At 45.2% G+C, this 18,824-nt stretch overlaps 1 protein-coding gene across 5 annotated transcripts in view; it reads right to left on the bottom strand.

The window, feature by feature from the left end:
* Ablim3 (actin binding LIM protein family member 3) overlaps positions 1-18,824 on the bottom strand; it is a 111,183-nt gene that overhangs the window by 25,792 nt on the left and 66,567 nt on the right. For all 5 annotated transcript variants that reach the window (XR_013438073.1, XR_013438077.1, XR_013438075.1 and 2 more), the window contains 2 exons: positions 13,688-13,775; positions 1,307-1,365 (listed from right to left, as the gene is read on the bottom strand). Coding sequence is in view for 1 of the 5 variants with exons in the window: in XM_078047521.1 (XP_077903647.1) it covers positions 1,307-1,365; positions 13,688-13,775 (147 nt within the window). In the remaining 4 variants the exon portion in view is untranslated. The remainder of the gene's footprint in view (positions 1-1,306; positions 1,366-13,687; positions 13,776-18,824) is intronic.

Here is an 18,824-nt window from a genome sequence, read left to right as displayed (position 1 = left end):
AATATTTTATTTCAATCCTCCTGATTTGATCAAAGAGGAATCTCAATTTGGTGCTAATACATATTAACAACTGTCTCAACGATGGCTAATTTCCCTTTATTTTCTTCCTGACCAAAGAGAGTACAGGAAACATTAACTAGAAGTTTTAAGATTTAATCTCAAGAATTATTTTATTTTATGACTGCTTTTTATTTATAGCAAGTATTATTAATTTCCACTTGGCAATATAAAGTTTATTTTAAAATAATTTTAGTTAAGTAAAAAGTAATGAGTTGATTTCAAGAAAAATATTAAGCTTATAAGGGTACAAAGAGGTAGTGCATATATCAGCAGAAAGCTGCAGGTTTTTCTTTTCTTTTCTTTTTTTTTTTTTTGTACCAGGGACACTTAACCATTGAACAACATCCCAGCCCTTTTTATGTTTTATTTTGAGACAGGGTCTTACTAAGTTGCTTAGGGCCTTGCTAAATTCTGAGGCTGGCTTTGAACTCATGATCTTCCTATCTCAACCTCCTGAGCCACTGGGATTACAGGCATATGCCACTGTGCCCAGCAAGCCTCAGGGTTTTAAAGAATGACTCAAGGGGTAGGGTTGTGGCTCAGCAGTACAGCGCTCTCCTAGCATGTGTGAGGCAGTGGGTTTGATTTACATAAAGGTATTTTTTTTTTAAAGACTTAGGGGCTGTAGCTCAGTGGCAGAGCGCTTGCCTAGCACATGCAAGGCACTGAGTTCAATCCTTAGCACCGCATAAAAATAAACAAATAAAATAAAGGCATTCTGTCCATCTACAACTACAAAAAAAGAAATCACTCAAATTTGGGAAATGCCCTCAAAGAGGGAGAGATTAAGGAAAAAAAGAACAATTATATCTTCTAACACCTTAAATAAAAGAGATCTTGGAAGAAACAGGAAAAAAAATTCATGTATGGCTCAAAAGAAATCACACATCAATAAAGCCACTTCTTCCACAAAATTTATAGTAAGTGGATGAAATGGCAAAGGAGACACGTGTAATTAGCTGGGCAGAATTGCACAGGTGTGTTTTTAGTTAAGGAGACTCTAGCAGGTAATATGATAGTCAGGTGTCATGGTATAAAGGCACACTGGAGGGCAAGTGTGCTCCCTATCCCCTACACACACCCCAGGTATCCCCTCCACAGCTTCAAGAACCCAGGAGCCTGGGAGCCCATCTCTCGCTGCAGCCTGGGTAGCTCCACCCACTCCCTATATTATCAGGAACCAGATTCACAGGTTAAAGTTCTCTGTATAGGACTGCTGTTCTCGCACCATGACTAATGTGCTTACCTTTAGCTTCTTCTCTGCCCGGGCTGCCTGCTTGCAGATGGGGTGCCAAACCTCAGAACCTAAGGGGCCAAGAAAATAGCAAAGGCTCAGACTTTTCAAACCCACCATTTTCTGAATCAGTCCCCACCCCCACTCGACTTACTCTTCCAGCAGCACATGCGCCCTGCACATCACTGGGAGGACCCCCTCTGCTCTCTTAGCTCCCTCCTGGCACCTCGCCATTGTACAGCAACTTGACTGCCCACAAGTGTTTTCTGTGTATCCAAATCCTAACCATTCCTCAAGGTTCAGGTCTTGCATGGCATCCTCTTGCAAACTTTCTTACCTGCCAACTGGGGGTGACTTCTCTGTCCTTGTTGTTCCATAGTTCTTTGAATCTCTCTTCACACAAAGAGCCTTAAGTCACAGTAGCTTGAAATTTCCCAACTAATTAAGATCTCCTTCTGGGGAAGACCTGAGCTTTATTCATTGCTACATCTCCCACAGCACTCAGCACAGGACTTGGTTCTTAGCGGAGGTCCATACACGTTGGTGGGGTGAATAGATGAGTGGATGATTGGCAATGAGTGACACAGAGCAGGTGGTCAATAAATATTTGTCGAATGAATGAATGGCAGTGGGGGATGAAAGAAAATGACAGACTGCGGTGAACTCCCCCTTCCTTCTCTTCAAAGACTTAGGACAGACTTAAAACTTATCAGAGCTATCACGTTTAAGGGGAGGAGGTGTCATGGTTTTTTCTGCTTAAGAGCATTGTCTTGTCCAGCTAATTCCTCAGAGGCAGCAGACTCTTCAAATCCAGTATATTTTTGTTGTATAAAACCACATTTTATCATGGGTGGGGGTCCAGTTGGCCACCCCCAAACTCGAGAAGCCAATTTGGAAAGGCATGAACAACAGGTGGTTGGTCACATGTTGAGATGAAGCCCCAAATATTACACATGCCCCAGAGAAGGGACAGGTGTCCTGGATTAGAAGGAAAAATAGGAACATATTATCCCTCTGGAGCCATTCCTCTTGTAACCAGCCCTAAAAGGAAACGAACCAGCAAATGGCTGGATTCCTGAGCACCCAGATGGCATGTGTTTGTCTGACTTTGTTTCTAGGATATTCTTTCCATTATGGTTTGTTGCCTGGAGCCCCTGGGACCAGAATACTGGCTAGGGAGAGGAGGGTGCTGTAAGATCATAAAATCAGATCCCCCCCAAAAAGAGAGAGGATGGGCTGTAAGCATGGAGCCCTGGGTTCCTATCTCTGCTCATCCACTAACACATCCTTTCTCTGGGTCCTGGTTTCTTCATATGAATAACAATGAGGTGGGACTTAGAAGAACTTGGAGCTTATTTTCATCTTCTAGGACCAGTTTTGTCTTTTGCGCAGAAGGAATTTTCCGTTCTTGTGTGCTGCCACTCTTTGGGGCTCTTAATTGCTCAGTACGAGTTCAATCCTTCTACAGTGAATGCAGTGCTCTCAGAGCCCAGTAGAGGGACTCTGGTTCAGGGGCTGGAGCCAGCAATCACAGGGTGTGTCCACTAACAAGCTGTTGGCTGGGATCTTGGGAGTTACTGGAGAGAGCATTTCTGGTTCCTCTCTGAGTTGCTCCTGGGTCTATCAGGAGTTGTTTACAACTGTGGCTCTGGCAGGAAACACATGTTATAGGTCACTGTAGGAAATGGACTAGGTGGACACAAAGGTCTGAAGGGATCAATGGAGTAGGTGAAAGACACATGGGAAGGGTGAAGGGGGCAGAAGTCCTCATGCAGGAAATGATGTGTCCAGTGGGTGGGGGAGCTCAGGCTAGGTGGTCTCTATTGCTTGTTGACTCCATGACATTGACATGTTTGATCCGAAATAAAACAGCCACAAGTGGCCATTACCACTCTGCATATGGGAAAGTGTGTTTATATAATAAATGATGTGGGAGAAGGCTAGAAAGAGAGGAAATATAATTAGAAGTGAAAAGATAAGTTTAGGAGTTGGCTGTGTTTCATGTAAATAAAAGAGGGTCAATAAATAATTTGTTAGTAGCTAGCTATAAACTGAGATATCTGAAGGAAAAAATATTTTTTTCCCCATGAAGATGACTATGAAATTATCATCTGCTGAGTCTATGCCCTTGGCCAATAGCTCAACCTCTTGGCAGTAACAGAAAGATATTAACAGAAAGATAACAACATCCAGAGGGAAGAAGGTGGTTGTTAATGTCTTTCTGTGCCTAGTCTGTGCATGTTTAAAAAGGAAACATATGGATGACTGACGTGTCCTACCTTTGTATTTTTAAAAAGATACAAGGTGAGGAGTCACCCAAAGGAAGATGGGTGGACAGAGTAGGGAGGACACCCAAAATTAGGTCCTAAAGCAGGGTATTCACCCTGAGAAGACTGAACAGAACGGCAAAGTGTGTCTTTGAATATTTTAATGGCTCTCTGTGGGAAGAGGCTTTCATTTGCTTTGCAAATCTTATAAAGTAGAACAAGAACTAAGGAGCAGAAGTTCCAGGGAAGGGAAATTAACATCTGAGAATTGAACGGTCTCTTTTATCTGACAGTGAGCTTCCTGGGCCTAGAAGTGTTTAAATACTCGGCAGTGATATTGTGGAGGAGACTCATCGCTCAGCAGTTACGTTGAGAGCTTCTGATCAACCATCCCAATCCTCGAAAATTCTGTTTCCACCTTAACAGTCTTCTCTGTATAGAGAAAATAATTATTTGCTTCTATCCAATAATCACAATGAGAATGCAAATTCTACGAGAGGTATTTACTTCCATTTTAACTGCAAAGATGGAAAATTCTCAATAAATACCTATTGAATGAATGAATAAACAAAAGAAATAGAAGATTCTATCCCAGGCCATGGGGATTCTTAAAGCTGAGCCCAAAGATTTGAACAAGTAGAACAATTTAGACTCTGATTTGACAGGTATGATTCCAGGTTGAGTTTTAAGGTATGCATTATGAACTACCTGTCTTACAACGTGGAAAAAATGCAGATTCCCAGGCCCTAGGAACCACTGACACCAACTTCCTAGAGGAGGAGCCTAGGAATCAGTACTTCAACAGTTCCCCAAATGATCTGATGATTCTAAATACAAAAACCAGAGGGCTCAATACCAGACCACATTCCAGACTGGTTTCTTTGGGATAAAGAAACAAATTATACAAGATAGAACTCCAACATCCTGTAAGAATGCAACATTGTTTGCTTGTTGGACTCGGGGTTCCACAATCTGTGCTGTTTTTTCCTCTGAGACTGTCATTCATAACTCCAGGCTCTGCAGGTGAAACCAACTGGAAGGTCACAGAAGTGACGTGCTGGCTATTTCTCTGTCAGCTGACTCAGAGACAGAGATCTCCGTCTCCCGAAGGGCCCCTCACCTGGCTGTTGGGCCACTCTTCACCCAAGAAGTGCCAAAGGGGTGCATCTGACTGGTCACAGGGGTGCATCTGCCTGTGACATCAGGGCTTGATTCAATGGTGGGGAACCTACTACATCTCTGCTGAACCTTGAAATTTAGTTTGTCAAAGCCTTTGTTTCAAATGCTAGAGCTGGACCTGGTGCCATCATCTTTTAGGATCCTCAGGGGGTTACAAGTACAATGGTGACTGAGAGTGGCCAGCCTGAAGGTTCTGTTTGGTCAGCACAGTGATGATTTTAAACATTTTTGAATCTGAATGTTTTTAGACACTGCAGGTTGCCGTGATCTTCCCCGTGGCCCGCCCTGTGTCCCCACCCTTTTCACTCATCTATGTGGACACTTGAGTTTTGGGCCTCTGATTATAGCCAGGGAATTCTCCTGCAGTGGGTTTCTTCTTCAGATTTCTCTTGACCACAGCAGGAGGAGATCTCTTAAGTTTCACCTTTGTGACAGCAGCACTTCCATTGGGACAAAGATTGGAGTTTGTCCTTTAAAATCCCCATTCAGACAAACAGATGTGGTATACATCCATTACCATAGAATATTATCCAGTCATAAAGGATATGACATATTGATGCATGCTACGACATAAGTGAACCTAGAAAACTTTATGCTCAGGGAAGAAGTTAAATACAGTTAGATCACATACAGTATGATTCTATGTAAAATACCCTAAATAGGTACATCTAGAGACCCAAAGCAGATTGATGGCTGCCAGAAGCTAGGGGGAGCCAGGAATGGAGAGCAATTGCTTAATGGGTCCCAGGTTTATTTTGTGATGATGAAAATGTTTTGGAACTAGATAGAGGGATGGTCACACAGATGCAGTAATAACTACTGAATTATACACTTTAAATGGTTAATTTTATGTTATGTGAATATTATCTCAGTGAAAAAGAAAATCCCTGTCCATGTCCCCCAGCAGATGAAGGGCTGCTGCAGACCCCAGGGGACCCTGTTTTTCCTCCATCACTCAGGGTGCAGACTTAGCAGGAGGGAGACAAGCAGGCTCTTCTGTTCAATGTGCCATGAGACAATGTCATCATTACCATCATCTTGGCATTAGCAATCTTCTCCATGCCTCAGGCACCGTGTTCATTATTTAATGTAATGTTCTTATGAGGTTTGCATCTTGGTTACATCACTCACTGCATTAGTAGCTGCATGTCTAAAGCAACTCAATTGCCACTCTGTGCCTTGGTTTCCCTGTCTATACAGTGGGGGTGATGATACTATCTGCCTCATAGGTTTGTTTTAAGGATCAACCAGATAATTTGTGTATAACACTTAGAACAATATCTGCCTGTAGTTGGTGTTTGTGTTAGTTATAATCTGTGCCAGGGGCTATTTGGGGCAGGGGACACGAGTCACTGAGAGGCTGGGGTGGCGAGCATTTGTTCCCATCAGGGACTGGGTGAGGTAGGGGATGCAGTGAGTGACAGGCTGGCTGTGCAGGTAAAGTTGCTGGGCAGAAGCCTGGCTTGGTTGCCAGCATGCGCTCCTGGAGGTTGGGCTTGTGCCCAGGGAGGAGGGTACCTCGGGAGAAGTGGGCAAGACCCATTTGCCTGGAGTTGCCATGATGAAGGGGGCTTGAAGCTTAATAAGGAGGCAGGGAGAAAAGTGTGTAGTACTATGAAGCTTGTTCCTGTGGAGGGTATCAGGCAGGAGGGAGCGAGGAGAGCAGCAGTGACGAGGAGCCTAGTAATTCAGGGGAAGTAATGACTGCTGATAGGAACCACTGGGACAGTGATTAAAATGTACCAGGTGCTCAGTTTATGCCAAGCACTAAGTATTCTTATTATTCTTATTTTTATTATTATAACTAACATTTACAGAGTGCCTGTTCCTGGCCTCATGCTACATACCAATTTTATAGCAGTAGTAATTAAGTAAAAAATTATAATGCTAACCTTTGCTGAGAACATATGCTGAGTCTTACTTGAACATCCTTAATAATGACAGGAGCCAGCACTGATGAATGTCCTGTGTTCTGGGGCCTGGCCATCTCTGGGTGTTTATCAGGAGCTTAGGCTGGCAGAGCTGGCAGTGCCAGGCTCTGTACTAAGCCCATACCCTGCAATAGCTCAGCTGATTCTCATGACAGACTTGAGTGGCAGGGCCTAGTCTCATCCTTCTTTTATAGATGGGGCAACTGGGATTTAGGGATCTGGAATGGGTTGCCTGCTTTTCTACCTGGCCTGGACAAGGGTGTGTGGCCCAAATCAGGCCGTTGTCATCTCTGGGACTTCTCTCTGAGCCCAGTGACTAGTGCTACCTATTTGTGTGGCTGGGGGTTGGGGTCTGACCCTGGCCTCCTTCCACCACATGGTGCCCCCCAGTCTGGGGCAGGAGATCATGGGCCAAATACAAAAAGAAGCAGGGAGAAGAACTGCCTGATGACACTCCTGGGCCCCTCAACCCAGCTCCCCTAGATGCTCCTCAGTTCTGGGTGCCATCAATTAATTCCCATTGACCTAACCTGGTTTGAGTTTGGATTCTGCCACTTACAAAGTCCAGACTAATAAAACATCTCATCGGGCTAAAACCTGAGTATCTGACAAGTTCTTGACTTGCCCCACGGGCAATAGTGTTTCTCAGAAAATAGAGGAAGCAACCAGGGAAATTGCTGCTCTGGACCTAATTCTGACCAACGTGGACAAATTGGCTGGTAAAGTAGATGTGACATGTAACTGGCAAGAAAAGTGCTACATCACCTTGAGTTTGTGGTGACCTGAGAGAAGCAAGCTGGAAACAGACTTCAAGAATACAAACCTAAGACTACTACACTGTGATATTTTCTATATGATTCAAGATGTTTGGTAACCCTTAAAAAATCTAAAAAAAAAAATGGCAGCTTATCAAAAATTAAAATATACTCTATTTAAAATGAAATATGCTTAGTAAGTCAGACTTTAGGAAATATCAATTTAGTACAGGAACAGAATATGTTTGAAGAATCTAAAATTATATAGCAGGATTGGGGAAACATAAGGTTTAAAGTTTTTAAGCATAACTCCTACAACCTAAGCTGTCAGTAGAGAGATCCAATTTAAAGTAATAATGCTAAAGTATGAAATGATAGCAACCAATACTACAATAGTGCCTTTGAATGTGGTTTGATGACAGGCAAAGAGCACCGAGGGCTGGCATGCCACAACCTGTGACAGCAGGAAGCACTTCCCTGGGACATCTATGGCTCAGTGCTCCTATTCTGAGTTGCCTGTCAGAGGAAAAGGAGGCCCTTTGCTAAATAAATATCAATGGCATCTCCAGCTGTGCTAGGACACCCCTCCTGATACCAGGACCTTGTATTATCTGAAGTAAAAAAAAATGTAGTCTGAAATAGACTCAGCTATATAAAGGAAGGCTTTGGTGTAATTGTCAAAGTGAGCTTCAAGGCTCCATTCTGGATTTGCATTAATACAGAACTAAGGCTTCATTTTATTTTGGGCCACAAACCCCTCTGAAAATCATGAAAGTTACAGATTTTCTTCCTAGAAACTTCCCACTGGTCTCACACCTACATGCAGAATTTGGCACACAATTTCAGGAGACTCAGAATTCAGAAGGCCCACTATGGACCACAGCTTAAGAATTCAGTACTAGATAAGAAAACTGCTTTAAAGAAACCCCAGTAAGACAGGCGAGCTAACCTTTGTCAGCAATGTAACCTCTGTAAGTTTTTGTTTTTCTTCTCTACAATAAGGGTATTAATATATTAATGATTTTTTTAAGCTCACAAGCTTGTTGTGATGATAAAAGAGAGTTATTATATTTAAAAATCCTAGTATAGGACTTGGCACATAGTCAATGCTTAATCAATATCAGCTGATGACATTTTATTATTACTATTATTTTATCATGCTTATTATTGGTAGGACCTACCATGTGTTACAATACTTTCAATAGTAGAGCAGAATTTGTCCCAGTATTTCATAAATGATTTCCTGCCTTTTGGTTTTAGTTGAAAATACAAATGATAACAGAGAACTGTTATAAAATGTGAAGTGGAACCCGGCTTCTCTAGAGTTACTGTTGCAGGTCCTTGGGATAGGTGGGAGACAGAGCTGATATTTCCTATACACAGAAGAGGAGAAAGAGAATCCTTCCCTTTTTTTCCCCTGGGCACAGGCACATTTAGAACAAGAGCAAAAGGTATCTCAGGAACCATATTTGGAGTTAAAAAAAAAAAATCCCCCACTGATCCAGCAACTGCAATCTTTGTGATTTCAGTGTGAGTTTTTGCCCTGAACCTGCAACATTTTAGCTATTATTTTGCCGCACAAAAATCAGTGACCTAATTTCTTGATGAAGCCCAAATGAAGGGTTTGGATAACAAACAGATTAGAAATCTGGCATCTTTACAAAAACAGTTAAAAGACTAACGCGCAACTGAACTTAAAAAGCAAATAAAAGAAAACTTGCTTCTGTCTTTTGGGGCCCCGGAAGTTCTCCTCCAGATAGACGTCAGACTTCTCCCAATTAGAGCCCATCAGAAAGCCATCACACCGCAATTAAAACGCAAACAAACTGACCAAAGAATCTCCTGAGGACGATTTGCCAGGACCAGACTGTCCAGCTACGGAACTGACTGACGTAGGCATCTGAACACACTCTCTCTGGAATTGTCTCAGCCTCTTTCTCTCTCTTCCTCCTCCCTGTTCTGAATGGCTTAATGGGGTCCTCAGCACCTTCCCATCAATCCTTTCTGCTAATGTTCACGAGAGCCTGTGGTGTGTGCTTGCTCTCCATGCACCAGGTGTGTGGACCTGCCTCAGTTTCTCCACTATGTACCTGTTTCCTCCCCTGGGGTTCTTTGCCAGCTGTTCTCACTCCCTCCCCAACCTCCCCCATTCTCCACACTCTTACTTCCTACTCATTTTCAAGATTTTGGTGTGAAATGGTCCTTCTTTAGGGGAGCCTTTTCCTGGACTCCCAGGAAAAGACTAGATGGATGGCACATTTCCATTGTCCCTGAACGTTCATTTCACTTTCATTTGATCATGCCAGTCTCTCCTTCCAGACCGTAGGCTCCACCAGGGCAGCAGGCATGCCCACTGTGCTCAGCTCCAAGCACCAGACCCACAGTTGAGACGGTGCCACACTGTATGGCCTCTGGTGGAATGGATCAACCAGAGACTGTGATATTACCTACACTGGACAGGTGAAGGAAGAGACCCAGAGAAGGAAGTCACTTTTCAAGGACACAGTCTATTAATGAAAGTCAAGGCTCTCAGCTGGCTCTTTCACTTCTGTGCTTCCTGGGAGGAGGGCTTTTTTTTTTTTTTTTTTTTTTTGCCATTTTCCCCCTTTTTTCTTTCTTCTTTTTTTGGTACTGGGAATTAAACCCAAGGACCCTTACACGCTGAGCCACATCCCCAGCCCTTTTAAAAAATATTTTATTTATTTAGAGGCAGGGTCTCTCTGAGTTGCTTAGGCCCTTGATAAGGCTGAGGCTGGCTTTGAACTTGTGATCCTCCCACCTCAGCCCTCGAGCCCCTGGGATTACAAGTGTGCACCACCGTGCCTGGCCCTCTTTCTTGCCATTTCTGAAGGAGGTCATTGTGAGCCCTGGTGCCCCTACCTGGTGAGGGTGTCCAAGGCCAGCTTCTGGTGGTAGCAGAAACACCTGGTGGTTGCCACCCCCACAAGACACCCACAGCCGGAGTCAGCGTGACTCTACCACTGCATGACCCAAACCCCCTCATTCCAGATCACTCAGCACCCCCTGAGGCAGGTCCTTGAACGCCCTGCAATTACTCCCACTCTCCAGAAGCCAGGAGGGTAGGGATGGGGATATTTAATGAGAGGGTGACAGGCCCTTCTCCCCTACCAAGAATAGCTCCTGCCTCCTGGAGGCATTTCTTCCTTAGGTTTGCTGGTGTTTTCTTGCTCACGATCATAGAGCTGTTCATTAACTCTCTCAGCATCTGTGTGAAGTTGGATCAGCAAAGACACTAATCCATTAGCTGGGAGTACCATGAGGGCAGGGGCTATCTGACTTGCTCCGTGATGCATCTCTAGCTGTTAGAACGGCACTAGCACACAGTAGGTTCAACAGATATTTGTTAAATGAATAGGGAGCTTCCCATGTGTCAAGAACTTACTATACCTGTACTTACAGGGACTATTACTGGTTTATTTTACAGATCATGTAAACAAGGTTCAGAGAGTTAAGAGACTTATTAAAGGCATAAATTTAGCAAGCAGTATAACCAGATACCCATGGTGCCCACAAAGACATCATGCTGTTTGCAGGGACTTGTAATAACAGAGTCTAGCACCAGGAATCAGTTGGGGACCCAGGCACTGAGGGAGTGGTGCTCATGGGAACAAGGAGGGATTTGAGTAGCAGCAGGGCCTGGGTCCCAGGAGGAGAGGTGGCGATGTCCTGCTTTGCTCCTGCACACTGTAGTTCTCACCCATCTCTTTCTCTCTCTGGGCCTATTTCCCTATCCATACAATGAGGGCAGTCAATTTACAATTTAGAGTGGCCCCTGGGATCCTTCCACATCCCCCACCAAAGCTGTATGAGAGTATACAAAAGTAATTACAGAGTCAGAAAATCTTAAAAATGGTGCCCTCATCCAATTCAGCACAGGAATCCCTGCTGTGGCACTGCTAGGAGATGGCACCGGTTCTGTTGAAGAGCTCCAGGCCAGGGGTTCTCAATTGAGGATGATTGTGCCTCCCTGAGGGCATCTGGCCATATTGAAGACATTCTGGGTTGTCACAACGGGAAGGGGCACATTAGTGGAATCTAGTAGGTAGAAATCAAGGATGCTACTATATACTTTATAGAGCACAGGACAGTCTCCACACCAAAGAATTACCCAGCCCCAAATGTCAACAGTGTTGAGGCTGAGAAACTCTGCTGTAGGCACAAGGGCCTCGTTACAGCTTGAGAGAACTCATGGCTGAGGGTAGCAATGACCAGGACAAGTTTAATAGAAAGACATGTCCCTCTGGTCTTAAGGCTACCTTCTGGGGAAACCTGAAGACAAGACTCTCCCTCCTCTCCAAGATGGCTATTCAAACACCTAGGCAGGGTTGATCACAGTGATTCAGCCAGCAGCCAGCAGCTGTGCAGTGAGGGAAGGTGGGCCAATGTCAGGGCTGAGGGGCTAAAGTCAGGAGCAAGGGATCTCAGGGAGAAGACCAACAGCTCTTACACAAGAGAGGGGACCAGCTGCAAACAAAGGACTGTGGGGACTCAGGGAGGAGGGCATGGGTTAAGTTGTGGGTGGGGCTGAAGGGATCTGGGGTATTTATGAAGTATATAGAGATTGAACTGGGCCTAGAGTGGTAGGATTTCCAAAGGAGGGTAAAGAAAAACAAGAAAAAGGGCTGCCAGTTCATTTCTGAGCACCATCTTGCTCCAAAGCCCAGCCCGGATGACCCCTGTCCACCTCCCAGCCACACCTCTTCTCTCTGTCTGCACCTGGCCACACAGCTCCTCTTGTCTCATCCACTTATCATCTCTTCACCCACCTTAGAGTCTTGCAGACTCAGTCCCGTTAGGCTGGCATATTCCATTCCTCCTCTTTTTGTCCAGTTGCTATAGTCTGAACGTTTGTGTTTCCCCAAATCCATCTGTTGAAATTCTACCTGCTCAGGTGATGGTCTTAGGAGGTGGGACCTCTGGGAGGTGGTGAGGTCATGAGAGCAGCACCTTCATGAATAAGATTAGGGCCCTTATAAAATTGGCTCCATGGGGCTGCCTTCCTTTTCACCATGTGAGGACACTGCAGGAAGGCACATGAGAAAGCAGGCCCTCGCCAGAGACCGAGTCTGCTGGCACCTTGACCTGGGTGGGAATTCCCAGCCTTCAGAACTATGAGAAATAATTTTTTGTTGTTTATAAGCCACCCTGTTCATGGTAGTTTGTTATAGCAACCTGGATGGACAGAGAGACCACTTAACACCCACTCATCCAGGATCTCACAGCTCCTGGCCCTTCTTCAGGGATTTCCTGGAACTCCCCCTCCTGCCACATGTGCTCACTACCCCTTTTTCTCCCCTCCTGGCACTCACCCCTGTTGACCTTTACTCCTGGGATTTCAACTAACTGCCCATCTCCTCACTGGACTGTAGGGCTGTGGGGGATCTCTCAATTGACCCTGGCACAGCCTGTGCATGGTAGGGGCTCAAGAAATAGTTGTTGAAGGGATGAATAAGTGGAATGAAGATTGGCTTTGGCAGCCTAAGTGCTGAGTATGTTCAAGGCTATTTTGGGACTTTGGTGAGAGGATCTAGCGTGTAAGGCTGAAGAGTCTGCATGTAAACTGGTGGGCAGGGAGGGACTTGGAAGACCTCTCAGTGGGGCAAAGCCAAGAGTATTGGGATGCCCCAGGATAACGGACTGGGCTGAGGTTGGAGGACTGAGAAGAATCCAGAGACCAACTGGGTGACCGTTGCAGGAATCGTTAGGCAAGAGGCCGGACCCTGGGAGGTTGCCGTGGGGAAGCAGCCCTGGTTTGCTTTGAGGATGTTAGTGTCCTCCGTTTCTCTTCATGACCTTTGAGAGCCTGAGAAGGTTTCAGCAGCAGCCTGGTGCGATCTCTGAGATGTGGGGAGAAGGACTGGGATGGGATGGGGGAGGGTAAAGGCTGTGATGCTGTAGACTCTCTGCCACTGAGACATCTCTCTGAGGTCCTCTGACCCCATGGCCCTGTGCAACGCAGCCTCCCACCCCCAGGCAGAACCAGAGGATCTTCTCAGAGCACTGCCAGGGAAGCAGGCCAGCTGAGCAGCGGGTAGAGGCGCACGAGGATGGAAGGCAGATTACATGTCACTTCATATTAGCCACACCAGCAACTTTTCCCATCCACCCAGAGAGAGGCGAATTAATTGCGATTTTGAGGACAAGCCAACAGCTAAGATAACATCAAAACGGAAGGCAACCGCATCTCCTTTTCAGTCATGAGCAGATTGGAATGCCCTACAGAGGGTTCGATTTGCTTACCTGTGAGGTACATCTCTTCCCCTTCTGTGAACATCTGGTGGCAGCGCACACATCTGGCACAGGTGGGGTGGTAGTGCTTCCCTCCAGCCTGCGGGAATCAAGAGGTGAAATAGGATGTTAGAGCTGGGGCTACTGTCCAGAGGGCAGCTGTTGGTGTCTTTATATGCCCCACGGTTGGTTGGGAGGACCACCCAGGGGAATCCAGAACCATATGAGAGTCCACCTAGGAAGCTGGTGACTCCCTCCATGGATCCCTGATGGAGACTCAGGGGACTTCCATGGAAACCTGTAGGGGAAAGGGCCCTTCAGAGGCCACTGGTTCCACCTCCTCATTTCCAGGAGGAAACAGTCTCGTTTTGAGGACGTCTCAGCATCTCCCCACGCATGGGGCCTTTACTACTACTGGTACTGGAAATGGCTTTAAGTGACTCATGAACTTAAGATAGGATAATATTCAACTACAACAAAGAAATAATCTCCTTTTAAATCTTCTATCAATTCTTCTGATTTTTATCAAAGACAAAGTACCAGTGTGGTGCCAGTACATATTTAATGTTTATCTAAAACATACTCAGCTCTTCTTTCAAGAATAAGAACAGGTATGAGGCTTGCAGCCTCTATAAGCAAGAGAATCTAGCTAGCACTATATTCAGTTTGGAGTTATCTGAACGTGGCAGGTGATACGGGCTTTCCGGTTATGTTCGTAAGTTTTCTTGTATGTCAGTGAGGCCTCTTCAGGACCATTCTAAATATTAGGTAAGAAATAGCATTCAAGAAGGTTGGTGCCTCAAGGTCTCGATGGAAGCCAGTAGTATTGGGACCAGACTGTGGGAGCAGTCACCAGCTCAATATTGCAGTCCATACCAATACGTCTGACACTAACATCCTAGCTGGGAGGACTTGAAATGTAAGGGCCCTTTGGTGGTAATTCCCAATTTTTATATGGTGGGGGGGCAGGGGCTAACTTGGGAAGTGGGGCTTGTTTGGAAGGAATATTTTGCATGTCAGGGGAGAGGGTTTTTTTTTTTTTGATCAGTAATAACTGGGGAAAACAGATGGATATTTGTTGGATATGGGTTGTAAGGTCTCCTTTCCAATTCACCACTCGAACTGATGCTAATGTGTTCCTTCTAACTCAAAAATTATAATTGCATAATAAGCCCTATTGTCAACCATTTTGGGGGGAGTGGGGCTGTTGGGATGGGCTTACCTATTCTGGAGATACTCGATTTATTCTAAAAACCTAGCAAGAATGTAAAACGGGAAGATTTTGTTTTTTTACAAAATTAAAAAATTTTCCAATATCCTCTTTTTTTTTCATTCTTGGTTGTTCATGTGGCTCCCACCAATGAGAAAATGTCCTTGTCATCATCCAACCAAACTACATTCAAACTTTAGCAGGAGCCTGCTGTTTTCCCAAGCTGGGAAGTCGTGGGACTGATTCTCTGGTATCATGACAAAGATAATAGGTTTAATTAGTAGCCTCTTCCTACTCTGTGTCTTTTTATCATTTCAATTATAGACCTTTTTCCCAGGATGACAACAGTGCTTTGGCAAAAGGGAAGCGTAACATCTTTCTAAATGTCACACCCCACCACTCCGCCCCAGCTGAAACAGGTTCTGTGCCCATCTCAGCAATCCTGGCCACAGGGGGTGTAGAAAACGAGTCAAGGGAAGGGAGGCTGTTAGAGCAGCCTGCACCGAAGTCTGTGAGATAAGACCACTGCGCCTGTTAACCACCGAAATCAAGGAAATGGTGAAGAAAAATGGCAGAGAGTTGGTATCCAAAAAGAGGGGCCCTGTTGGGAAGGACCGAGAATGGCGACCAAGGTGAGGAGTGCAGCAATGAGCCCAGGTTCTGGTTCTCCATGGTGAGGACATGGACAGGGAAGGAAGGATGGGGACTGCCATTCAGCAGTCTTACTGAGATGTTACTGAGGAAGGGATTATGGGATGGCCTGAGGAGTGAAGGGGAAGGGTTGAGATTAGAAGGGGAGAAGCAACTTATTAAGTGCCTGTGCTGCACCAGTAATATTCCGGGCCCTGCTTGGTCCACAGCAGCAGAAACAGCACCAAGACTTTCCTTGGTGGGACTGCCTATCCCCCACATCAGCCCATCTGGTGAAGTAGTGCTGACCCCACCAATAAGCATATTCTAATTCTATGGGCACAATGACTGACTCGCAATGGGCTTGAAATTGTCTAGTCAGGGTCAGTCCCAGGATGTTTGCTAAGCTATTAGGAGAGAGGATTGCTTTCCATGAGGGATGCTGGCTGATAGGATGTAGGCCTGCAGGGAATAGTGCCCAACATTCTCATCCCAAAGAAGAGCCTTCTCGAGAACAAAGTCAATGTAGAAAGGAAGAGGAGCCGAGATAGCCCGAGACTTCACGTAATTTTCCTTTAGGCACTAGATCCAGCTGTGCCTGAAGCCAGCCAGAATTACTCCTGGCTTCATTTCCTTTTCAGCCTGAGCCATTTGAGTATAGTTTCTCTATAACCAGACAAGTCCTAACATATCCATTAGGAATAAAATGACAGTAGTAGTCTCTATCGACAGGCAAAGACTATGATTCAGGGCAAGTAACTTTCTTAAGGTTTCATGGCTAGAAGTGACACAATCTGAATCCAAGTCTGTTTCACTGCAACCATGTTTTTTTGGCTTGACATCATGCTACTCCCAAACTCCCTGAGTAGCTTAGAGCTGTGAGCATCAGTGTGGGAACAGAAGCCTGAAGTCCTAGATTTTTACCCCTGTCCCTACTAGAAATGTTTCCTGTGACCTTGGAAAGGCAACCTCAAGTCTTGGGTCTCACTTTTCTCATCTGTAAAGTGAGGAGGTTGAACAAGTCTAAGCCTCTTCCAGCTTAAAAAAAAAATCAATAAGCTCAAGATGCTAATGGAGCCTTGTAAAAGTGGAATCAATCAAAACTCAGTTGCAGTTGCCTGGGAGGGAGAGATCACCACCATGCTAAACAACAGTGATGCTTGGGGAAAGGACAGGCACCATCAATAAAATGTTAAAGCAGCTGGGAAATGCTGGAACAGCTCCCCCCCCCCCACTGTCCTGTGTATAATCCGAAGTCTTTCCTTCTCAAAAGAAAAGCCAGCTTTTGTGATGTCCCATTCCACGACCCCACTACACCCTAGATGCCTCTTCCTCATGGTCACACAGGTGCACCCAGCAATGCTTCCTCAAGGGCACCTCTCCCCACACCCAACAATGTTTTACTAGCCCCCATGTCCCTTAACAGCTCTACAGAGTTTGGCCACACTCTGATTGACATCACCATATTTTTTGAAGTTCTGGCCTTTCACTGTTCCCTTCCTGCATCCTTGACTATCCCTCTTCTTTCGCTGGAAACTCCTCCATCTTTGTAGGCCAGCTACTCTCCAAAGCTGGTTCCCCCACTCCCACCTCCTGCTCTAGAGATCATGACAACTCCCGTGGTGCTATTATTCAAATTTTATTGTTTTGCAATTGGCCCCTGAAGGACGAGCTTTGTTCTTGAGCTCTGGTCCATATTTGGACTGCCTTCTTGTGCCTTTCCTGGATTGCAATCACAGCCTGTCCCAAGAGGACCTTGGCATGTTTCTGCCCAGACCAACTTGTCTCTCTGTCATCCCCAGTTCGGCAGATGGAGACAACAGACTTCCTATCATCCAAGCTTGATATTTTGGTACAACTCTTGGCTTCTCTTTTAGTCCCCACATCTACAAGTTACCCCATCACTGCAGAACTGTTGGAATTCTACTGCTATTGATGTTGGAGACAAAGATGGTTGCCTGGTCATACGGTGGCCTCCTTGTTGGTCTCCTCTTTCAGCTTCCTTCCTTCAAATTTAGCCAGTGAGCATCATCATGTTATCTTCTTGGAGGTGTGGCTCCAGCCAGGCTACTCCTGCCCAATCTTTCCACAATTCCCATTGTTTGAATCACACAACTAATCCTCAATCCTGTATCCCAGGCCTGTGCTTTGCACTCCTTACTACCCTTGGAAATGCTTAATTCTTTAACCACTCAGTGCATTTGTTCATCCTATTCCCTTGAATTCCCTATAGTTAATTCTCCACATTATACTTTTAAAAAATATAATGTTATGTTGCTCCTTGGTTGAAAAACTTTCCAATGACTTTTCAATGCACTTAGTATAAAACCCTAACTCCTAAAGTTGGTCTACAAAGTCTTGTGAGATTTGCCCTCTATGATATACTCCATCTTCCCTTACCTTCTATTTATGATTTCAGCCATGTTGGCCCCTTTCTCTGTTCTCTGCAGGGGTCAAGCTCATTCTTCTTCTAGCTCATGTGCCAGCCTTCCCACCCTCAAGCCTCTCTCCCGTGCATCTCCTTGGAGAGCTCTTTCTGATTGCCACACCATCTCCTGCTGAGACCACATGTGACACAGAGTCCTTCTCAGCTCAGCACACATGGTAACCACCATCAGCTGGCTGGATCTGGCAAAACTAGTAATTCTGTTCACAGTAGCTCACCCAGTCTGCCATACCCCAGCCATTGTCAGATGGAAAACATCACAGGTCTCTCATCTAATACCAAACAAGGCCCTGCTGAGGATGTAGAGGTCACAGGTCTCGCATTTAATGCCACAATCTGAGTATGTTAGCCGTATCCTAATATGAGTTAACAGTAGAGTCAATATTAGATCCTAATGGTTCCTTCTCTTATGCTATTATTTTTTTCCTTTGTACCCAACTCTTTTCTGCTTCTAATTTCTCAAGGTAAATAGAGAAGATAGCTTCCAGGTCACATAGTATATAAAGGAGGCCCAGGAAGACCGGTGGACGGGGGCTCAGGCAAGGGCTCAGCAAGGTGCTGCAGGTTGTCTGTCACTGGCAGAGCAAACTGTGCATCAGAGGTTGGGAGAACTGTTGCCATGGTGATGGACCAGCCAAAGGAGGGCTTAGGGAGCAAGCTGCTAGACATGCTGGTTCTTAAATCAGCATATTACCAAAGACTTAATTTTTTTTTTTTTAAAGCTTCCATCCTTAGGCACGGCTGAGAGGAAAATCCTAATTGTTACTCCCCAGAAATATGTCTAGGTCGGAAGCCAAAGAAGCAACTGATTTTTCCCAGCACAGCAATTTTTGAACCAGGAATAATTGTGTCAACTTTATCAT

The sequence above is a fragment of the Ictidomys tridecemlineatus genome, chromosome 1 (genome assembly GCF_052094955.1).
Source record: "Ictidomys tridecemlineatus isolate mIctTri1 chromosome 1, mIctTri1.hap1, whole genome shotgun sequence".
NCBI lineage: Eukaryota > Metazoa > Chordata > Mammalia > Rodentia > Sciuridae > Ictidomys > Ictidomys tridecemlineatus.
The sequence above is the reverse complement of the archived record's forward strand: the minus strand, read 5'-3'. Positions and strand labels throughout refer to the sequence as shown.